This window comes from Rutilus rutilus (assembly GCF_951802725.1).
Source record: "Rutilus rutilus genome assembly, chromosome: 19".
NCBI lineage: Eukaryota > Metazoa > Chordata > Actinopteri > Cypriniformes > Leuciscidae > Rutilus > Rutilus rutilus.
Window position 1 is genome coordinate 34,857,384 of NC_140232.1, and position 9,134 is coordinate 34,866,517.

Genomic DNA, 9,134 nt, shown 5'->3' on the forward strand with positions numbered 1-9,134 from the left:
GCTAATTTAAACGCTAACAAATGCACACTTCACAAGATATCACAGCTGGATTCGATTAAATCTGCAAGGTTTGTGGAATTAAATGTTTATTAGATATTCAGAGATTTGTTTAAACGATGTAGATGCGCATTTGCTGAATGTTGACGGTAAATGATAAAGTATTTTAGCCTGATTGTTTGCCTTTTCTGTTACAAATAATATAAAAGCAATGCTTTACTTTTTCGCATAACATTTACTTTATTTGTTTACCAGTTCTGTCTAACAAAGTATTAGATATGACTGAGAAAGATCGTAAAGTAATGAAGACGGAGAATGTGAGTGAGCGCTGTGTGATCAGGCGCTGCCGCTGTCTTCGCCTCCCGTCAAAATAAAAGTCCGGAGCGCCGTCAAAATAAAAGTCCCGCTTCCAACACATTTTAAACATTTTAAAAATGCCAAATATCGGCCGATATATCGGTCGACCACTAAACTAAAGTTAGAAAAGTGAAAATCATAATCAACCACTGCTTTAAGGGAAATTAACACTTAAGGTGCTTTATGCAACCGTGCACTGGATCCTACAAGAGAAAGAAAGAGCTGCAGTAATGAAGGACAAACACAAGGACTGCAAGTCAAGGACTTCTCCGTGTTTGACTGTAATAAGTCTTCTAGTATCGGGCCAGCGGGAGCAACGCTTAAGAACTGCTTTACGTTATTGCATTAGATATTTGCTGAGCAGAGCCTCTCATTCAGAGCGACTCGAATGGCTTTTACGCACGACCCGTTTATACAGCTGGAGTGAGAACCGGATAAGTGCCGATCTCCTGGGCTTTCCTCCACCGGGAATCATCGGATGGATCAAGTGGGCCTGAAGCGAGTCCTGGAAAAACACACTTTCCGAAAGCGAACCGGCGTAATTAATTTAGTTGTGGTGCAAATGAATATATCAGCGAGAGGAATGATACGGCTAATCCAGCAGAGAGAGGTCATTCAAGCATATGTTGCTTCCACACACACTCCTGCAAAACAACACACACTGAACACTGGGAAACAGCTGGAGAAGATCGGAAGCTCAAGACAACGTGTGACACGCCATTACTCTCAGTTATTAAGAACACTGGAGGTGTTAATGAATCAGGAATGAGTCGCGTTTATTGCTTTGTTCTGAAACTTAAAATGTTACAATGTTGCAGTTTCTTCTTTACTTGGTTTGATTTCACAAGACATCATTTTAAAATCTGCCTGCAGTCAATCATTGTATCCCTTAAAACTCTTCTTTGATCACCAAAATTATATATTTAAATATTTTCATTGAAAAATATTATTGACGCCTTAAAATATCTTGAATGTAACTCGACACCCTTGCCTCATTTAGTATGCGCGGTTCTATGAATATGCAAATGAGCCCCGCCTCCACTCACTCACTCAGCTCAGAGATCCACTGGTTGACGATCACACGTTGATCTGATTGGTTACAAGGTAGTTTGTGACGTCAGAAAATCATTAATTTAGTGGAGAAACAAAACAGATTATCAACAATTATGTGCCTATAAAAACAAAGAGTGCAAAATTAACAATGAATTTCGGATAAACTTTACAATAAAGTCCCATTAGGCATTAACTATACATTAATAATTAACAATACATGAGCTACAGTATTTATTAATCTTTGTAAATGTTTGTTAATAAAAGCACAGCTGTTCATTGTTAGTTCATGTCAGCTCAGGTCCATTAAATAATATTAACAGATGCAACTTTTGATTTTAACAATGTATTAGTTAATGTTAACATTAACATTAATAAGATTATTAAATGATTTTTATAAGTAGACCTATTTTTCACTGTTAGTTATAATGCAATAAACTAATCTTCACAAACAGAAGCACATGGTTGTAAAAATTACTTGCTTCTAAAATATAAAATATTGAGTATAAAATATTGCAAAGAAATCACTCTTTAGAAACTGAATAATTTTTTTGTAATATTATGAACATCTATAATACAAACTATATTCTGTACAGATGCATATATGATTCAATCTCAATCTAGTTTTTGTTTAACATGAATATGTAAAGAAAAAAAATGTATTATGTAGTATGTTGTATTATATAAAATCCTGATGACATATGATTTAATAAAATATTTACAATTATATATATATATATGTGTGTGTGTGTGTGTGTGTGTGTGTGTGTGTGTGTGCATACAGTGATTTTTTTCCCCACTCAATCAGAAATGATTTTCCTTCAGCTAACAGGATCATGAGTTAAATAAATATGGTCATTCTGAGTTCATGTTGACTTTAGATATACACAAAAACACACAAGAGCATTTCTGACTTTTCCAAACACGTCATAAAGTGTCGTTCCTGAAGCGCATGTTTGATCCAGGACTCGTTGAGCGTCAGCGCTCGTGAAATCTAGTTATGAGGCCGTAAAAAAGTCAAATCAGCGTAAATTACAGCACGTTTTCTTCCAGCTCGAACTCTGACCTCCTGAACCACAGCGACCCAAACCGTCCCGCAAAACCCAGCGGGAAACACTGCGAAGAAATCCGTCAGTGTTTCATAAAGGGTCAAATCTCTTCTGGAAGAATCATAATGTGATATTGGCCAACCACATCTCCAATAAATCCAGAAATCATAAAAGAAGAGGAACAGCAGCGTTCAGACGGCTGTATCTGGGGCAGATTGTAAATTCAATATTGTGTTAACGCTCAGAACGAGCCTGAGGAGGCTGTAAATCCATACGCTAGATCAGGAATATAAACAGAAGAAGGAATTTCCTCACATTCTCCAGTCACACACGCTTATTAAACAAGAACAAAAGCCCATGAAATAACATTTGTCCAGGTTCTTCATCATCACACGTGTGATTTACGAGCAGGAGGCTCATCTACAGTCGTCTAGGTCACATGATTTACTTCTGACATGAGAAAAATATGCCCAGATTCCCTCATAACCACCGTCCTGCCAAAACATGATGAATATGGATTATTCCAGCGGTTCTCCACCTTCTGAACTCCGAGCCTCACATTATCCACACAAATATTCAAACTTTGTTCTCAGTCAAAACCTTTTTAAAGGTTATTACAGTTCAATAATACCAGAAAAATAACATTTTTGTTACATTAACTGAAATTAAATGTTAAAAAATAGTCAACATTCTCATTTAGCTTAACTTGATGCACTAGAATAAACCAACTGAATTTTTTTTTTTTATATATATATAAAAACTATATTGACATATTAAAAATAACCAAATGACAAAAAACACATTTCTAATTTAATTTTCATTTAACTTAATTTAACAAAATGACAAACTAATAAAAATTTAAATATGGAAAACATAAGGACAACTAAACTAAATGATTCACTAAAATAATTATAAATAATTTAAATAATTAAATTGTAGAAGTTTTTTTTTTTTTTTGGAGCTGAATGTTCGTTTTAACCAATGAATTTACTTGATTCAGTAAATTTAATTTAATGAGAAATATTTTTAAATAATATATTTTATTTACAATAAAAATGAATAAAAACTATATTGACATATTAAAAATAACCAATAAAAAAAAAAGACAAAAACACATTTCTAATTTAATTTTCATTTAACTTAATTTAAAATTACTAAAACTAATAAAAATTTTAATATGGAAAACATAAGGATAACTAAACTAAATTATTCACTATAATAATTATAAATAATTTAAATAATTACATTTTACAAGACCTGATTCAGTAAATTTAATTTAATTTAATGAGAAACATTTTTAAATAATATATTTTACTCACAAACATAATCAGATATTATAGATATTGGCATAGCTACAAAAAGGTATATTTATTATAATATTTTTTTTAATGATTTTTAAGATTTTATTCATTTCCATGATTTTTCCAGGTCTAGATTTGAAATTAAAAGCCTTATATACATATCCATATTTTTCAATACCGTGAGAATCCTCATTCGTTGTCGAGGGGGTGAATAAAAATACGAAATATCTGGACTTTTAGTTCTTTTAGAGCTTATTTTTTAAGTCATCTTGAGAACCACTAGATTATATAACCAATTGATATGATTACATAATGAGTAGTGTGTTGAGTAGAATGTTCGTACAGTAATAGTTAATGAATAGAGTTGCACTGTATTCGCTCTTCAACACAAGCTGTGGTCTAATAATGCTTCATATCCAGATGAACGTCACATGTGTGGAAGCACTGGACGCTCCGGCAGGATTCGGAGACGACTGAAGCCTTTAAACGCGTCTGATAAAGCGCAGAGAAAAGCTGTTTGTGTTCAAGCATGAAATCTCTGAGCTCCAGCCGCTCTTCTCCTGTATCTCGTTCACTCAGGACTCAGACGACACAGAAATATGACTGAATAATCAAAAACAAGGGGAAACATGCAGCACAGGATCAAACGCGTCACGCATATGGAGAACAGATTTTAAACACGGCCTCTGAATGGGCTTCAGAAACATCTGTGTTTCTCTCTGACCGTCTGTTAGTTAAATGAGCTAAACTGTGTGTGTGTCCGTGTGATGTTTCTAGTCCGGAGAGGCTAATGGGGGCGTTGATCACGGTGCTCTTCACTCTAGCGTAGCTGTGCAACGCCTCTGTGCTCATTTCCTTCAGGCCAAACAGCGAGACGTTGAGACACTGCGTGGATCAGCTGTTCAGTGTCTTACAGCGAGAGTGAAGAGCTGAGAGGAACCCAAACCAACCAGTTTCACATCAATCATTCATAGACTGAGGAGAACACACTCATTATCCAGAGCAGAACCATGAGGACGACTGAAGATACTGTGACCATCCGTCCATCCGTCTATACATCTATACATCCATCCATACATCAGTCTATACATCCGTCTATACATCTATACATACATCCATCCATACATCCGTCTATACATCCATACATCCGTCTATACATCCGTCTATACATCCATACATCCATCCATACATCCGTCTATACATCCGTCTATACATCCATACATCCATCCATACATCCGTCTATACATCCATACATCCATCCATACATCCATCCATACATCCGTCTATACATCCATACATCCGTCTATACATCCGTCTATACATCCATACATCCATCCATACATCCGTCTATACATCCGTACATCCATCCATACATCCGTCTATACATCCATACATCCGTCTATACATCCATCCATCCATTCATTCTTCTATCCATACAGCCATCCAAATTTTTTATTAAAAATTTCATATTAAAATGAATTACTTAAAACAAAATTTATATTTCTCCATTAAATAAAAATGAACTGAAGCTAATATTGCACTGCTGAAACACACAAAATATTAAATGTAAAACCAGAAAAATTTGCTAAAATAAAACCAAAATCTAAGAAGTGAAACTACAGAAAGTGTTTATTACAGACGTCGATCATTGAGAATGTGATAGATGACAAAGTGTGTGTGTGTGTGTGTGCGAGTGAGTGAGAGACTGTGTGTGTGTGTGTGTGTGTGTGTGTGTGTGTGCATGAGTGTATGTGAGCATGTGTGTGTGTGTGTGCGAGTGAGTGAGAGACTGTGTGTGTGTGTGTGTGTGTGTGTGTGTGTGCATGAGTGTATGTGAGCATGTGTGTGTGTGAGTGTATGTGTGTGTGTGTGTGTGTGTGTGTGTGTGTGTGTATGAGTGAATGTAAGCGTGTGTGTGTGTTTGTTTGTGTGTGTGTGTGAGCGAGCGAGCGTGCCTGTGTGTGCGTGTATGAGTGTATGTGAGCGTGTGTGTGTGTGTGTGTGAGCGTGCGTGTGTGTGTGTGAGTGTATGTGTGTGTGTGTGTGTGTGTGTGTATGAGTGAATGTAAGCGTGTGTGTGTGTGTTTGTTTGTGTGTGTGTGTGAGCGAGCGAGCGTGCCTGTGTGTGCGTGTATGAGTGTATGTGAGCGTGTGTGTGTGTGTGTGTGAGCGTGCTTGTGTGTGTGCATGTGTGTGAGCGTGAGAGTTTATGTGCACCTGTCATTGATGGTCCAGTTGAGACAGAGGTTGAGGGACGTCAAGTTCCGGCACTTTCTCACGACCTCCATCACGGTCTCGTTGTTGAGCTCAGAGATGTGCCGCAGATCCAGACTGCTCAGGGACTGAAGCTGCACACACACACACACACACACACACACACACACACACACACACACACACACACACACACACACACACGGTCAGCACGTCTCTGCAGGTGCAGTAAATGATGCACATTACTCACTGAATACTATCACTGGAATATAATCGTCCCATTATCCTCGTGTGCCGGTGTTTGACCTCTAAACGAACACCAGCGTCTCACAAGCTCTTCACGGACTGATTCATTATCTGATTATTTATATGTAGTTATTTAATCATAATCACGATGATTTTGGTCAGTATTGTAATTGAACACGATTAGGAGTGGGTGATATAACCAACATCTTATTAGTGTTTTTCCCCTCAATATATACTGTATAAAGCAGATTCAATTGGAAATGTTTGCTTATGATATCAGAATTGTTTCATAATTTTTTTTCCAATTTCGACACCACAGTAAAAACAATAACAGAAGACAACGGCCTAAAGCAATAAAATCAAAGAACCAAATTACAAACAATAGGACAAAAACAATAAATAAAAAAACAATGATTCCTAAAGATTACTGAGTCTAGAGCGGTGTCTTTTTCTTCTTGTTTGATTAACATTAACATAATTAAATGTATATTAGGCTACTGTCACTTTAAGACCTAATGCACGCATTCAATATACTGATACACATCTAACATACTGATAAATATGACTTTTTAATAATAAAACACTGCATTTCACGAGTCAAGTTACATGATGTGACTGATTTGGACGTTACGTTGTGGCTTTTAATGAGGATCGAAAGTGCATGTGGCCCAAAAATCACGATTCGTCTCGAAAATTCATCTCGATCATCATGTTTTCATCGGATGAATCGCTCAGCCCTGGACTTGAGAGCAAATTTTGAGACTAAATTTTGAGCAATATCAAATTCCACATGATACGAAACCCCTATAAAAGCATCTCTCAGATTCAGGAAGCATGTTTCATAAACACACGCGCATTATGTGCCGTGTTCGGACTCTACAGCGAGCGCCTGCATGTCGAGCTCTTGACCTTAACGAACACAACACTCCCTGCAGCGGATTACCCATGATGCCCTGCTCCGCTCCTGACCCAGAAGACCGGCGAGAGAATTGGAGGCACAAAATAACGCAAAAGGTGACGGGCTTGAAAAATGTCAGAGCGTGTTCATAACTGCACATAAATTACACTCAGAGGTCAGAGGTTATGATCCATCACATTTACAGAAACACCATGGAAACACAGCTGGTTTAATGTACATCCATTTTTATAAAGTAAAGTCACCATAACTTTGATATCGTTAGTGATATTTCAGCTGGACTGAAGCAGCTTCACTTTACTTGATTATCCATCATCATTTTATATAAAAATCATGAGTATGAAATATGATCATCAGGCTTTTGAGGAAGATTTATTTGTTCATCTCTCAATCATCATTGCATTGCATTATATGGTTTAAAACTACAGAGCTTTGATTGTAAAACTATCATCTTACTAAGACATTTTATTGGCAGATATTGATTTTTTTATGCATTTTGTCAGTATCCAAAGATCTCACTGATTTGCATTACAAGAATCAGAATTTCATAAGTATCAGCATCTGCATTAATCAAATTGCGTATTTTTTCTCAGCTTGAGTCTCTGAATAAAATTGAGTTTTTTCCGCATATCTTATAATATGGCCCATAAAAATGTCTCACATATGCACCCTTTTTTTTTACTTTTCTTTTATGTTTTGTCTAAAAGGGTTCAATAATCAATTCCATCCCAGATTATTCTGAATATTATTTCACATTTCAAGCTTTACAGGGTTAAATTCGTTTTCATGCACAACACAGTAAATCAAACGCACAGGAAGCGCAAAATAGCATCTGGTTTTAATATAAAGACTCAAATATGCAGCGTTGCATGTATGCAACATTAATCATGCATCTGCCCTCAAAACACATACACACACACACTCGAAATTTTACTTTTAACTCACAAAGCACTTCACAACTTGGCTCCTTCATATCTTCTAGATCTTGTTCATATACACACACTCCTTCCCGCATTTTAAGATGGGCTTCTGCACTTACACTTGTTCTTCCACTCGGATCACGGCTCCTCATTTATGGATCTCACTTCCTGTAGAAGTTCTCAACAGTTCTAGGGCCCTATTTCAACGATCTGAAACGCAAGTATCAAACGCGAAACGCAAGTAACTGTGTGGGCGGATCTCTGGGATGCAAATCTAGAATGTGTTGGTCTGAAGTAGCTTCATTACTCATAGCTGTGGTTTGGGCGTAACGTGAAATAAACCAATCAGAGCGTCATCTCACATTCCCTTTAAGAGCAGGTGTGCTTGTTCCATGGCGGATTGCTATTATAACGGCGGATTTGCCAGGAGCGGTTCACAGCCGAGGAGACCGACGTTCTCGTCAGGGCCGTAAAACACAGAGAAGTGACATTGGGGATGGAGAAACACACCCAGATTAGCTTCGGTTAAACAGGCGTATGATAATTTGGGTAAATGTGTAAGCTAGATTTATGCCTATTTTTTCACATCTTCATGGACACAATAATGATTTCCCTCGTGTGGAATATTGTTCCTTGTAATAATGTATGATTTGCAAAAATGAGAACTGCTGCGTCTGTGTGTAGATGAGAGAAGCAAAGTGTGTGTGCGTTGTGCACACTACATTATGGCCAAGCATGCGCCCTTAAAATAGCATCTGAACGCGCCACTGACTTTAGACGAGGTTTAGACTAGGAATTGTTTTCTGAAACTGCAAAATAGCACCAGGGAACGTTTGTGCCGGAACACGCCTCCTCTTTTCCCTGAACCGCCCCCGGGAGCGCAAGTTCATTCCCTAATTTACCGACGTGCGTCTGTGGAGGGAAAAGTCCGCTGTGCGTGTGTGCAGAATAGGAATGATACATGCGTCACTGTATGAAGTCAATTGCGCTGGGTGCGAGAGAGGGCACATAGTCTTTTGGTCTTTAAATCTCGTCTTAAAACTAAATCTGTTTAGGCAGGTTTTATGTGATTTAATGTTTGTTG

At 37.3% G+C, this 9,134-nt stretch overlaps 1 protein-coding gene across 2 annotated transcripts in view; it reads right to left on the bottom strand.

Annotated features, from left to right (window-relative positions):
- fbxl17 (F-box and leucine-rich repeat protein 17) overlaps positions 1-9,134 on the bottom strand; it is a 244,459-nt gene that overhangs the window by 138,533 nt on the left and 96,792 nt on the right. For both annotated transcript variants that reach the window (XM_084388626.1, XM_084388627.1), the window contains exon 7: positions 5,972-6,102. In XM_084388626.1, the coding sequence (XP_084244752.1) occupies positions 5,972-6,102 (131 nt within the window). The remainder of the gene's footprint in view (positions 1-5,971; positions 6,103-9,134) is intronic.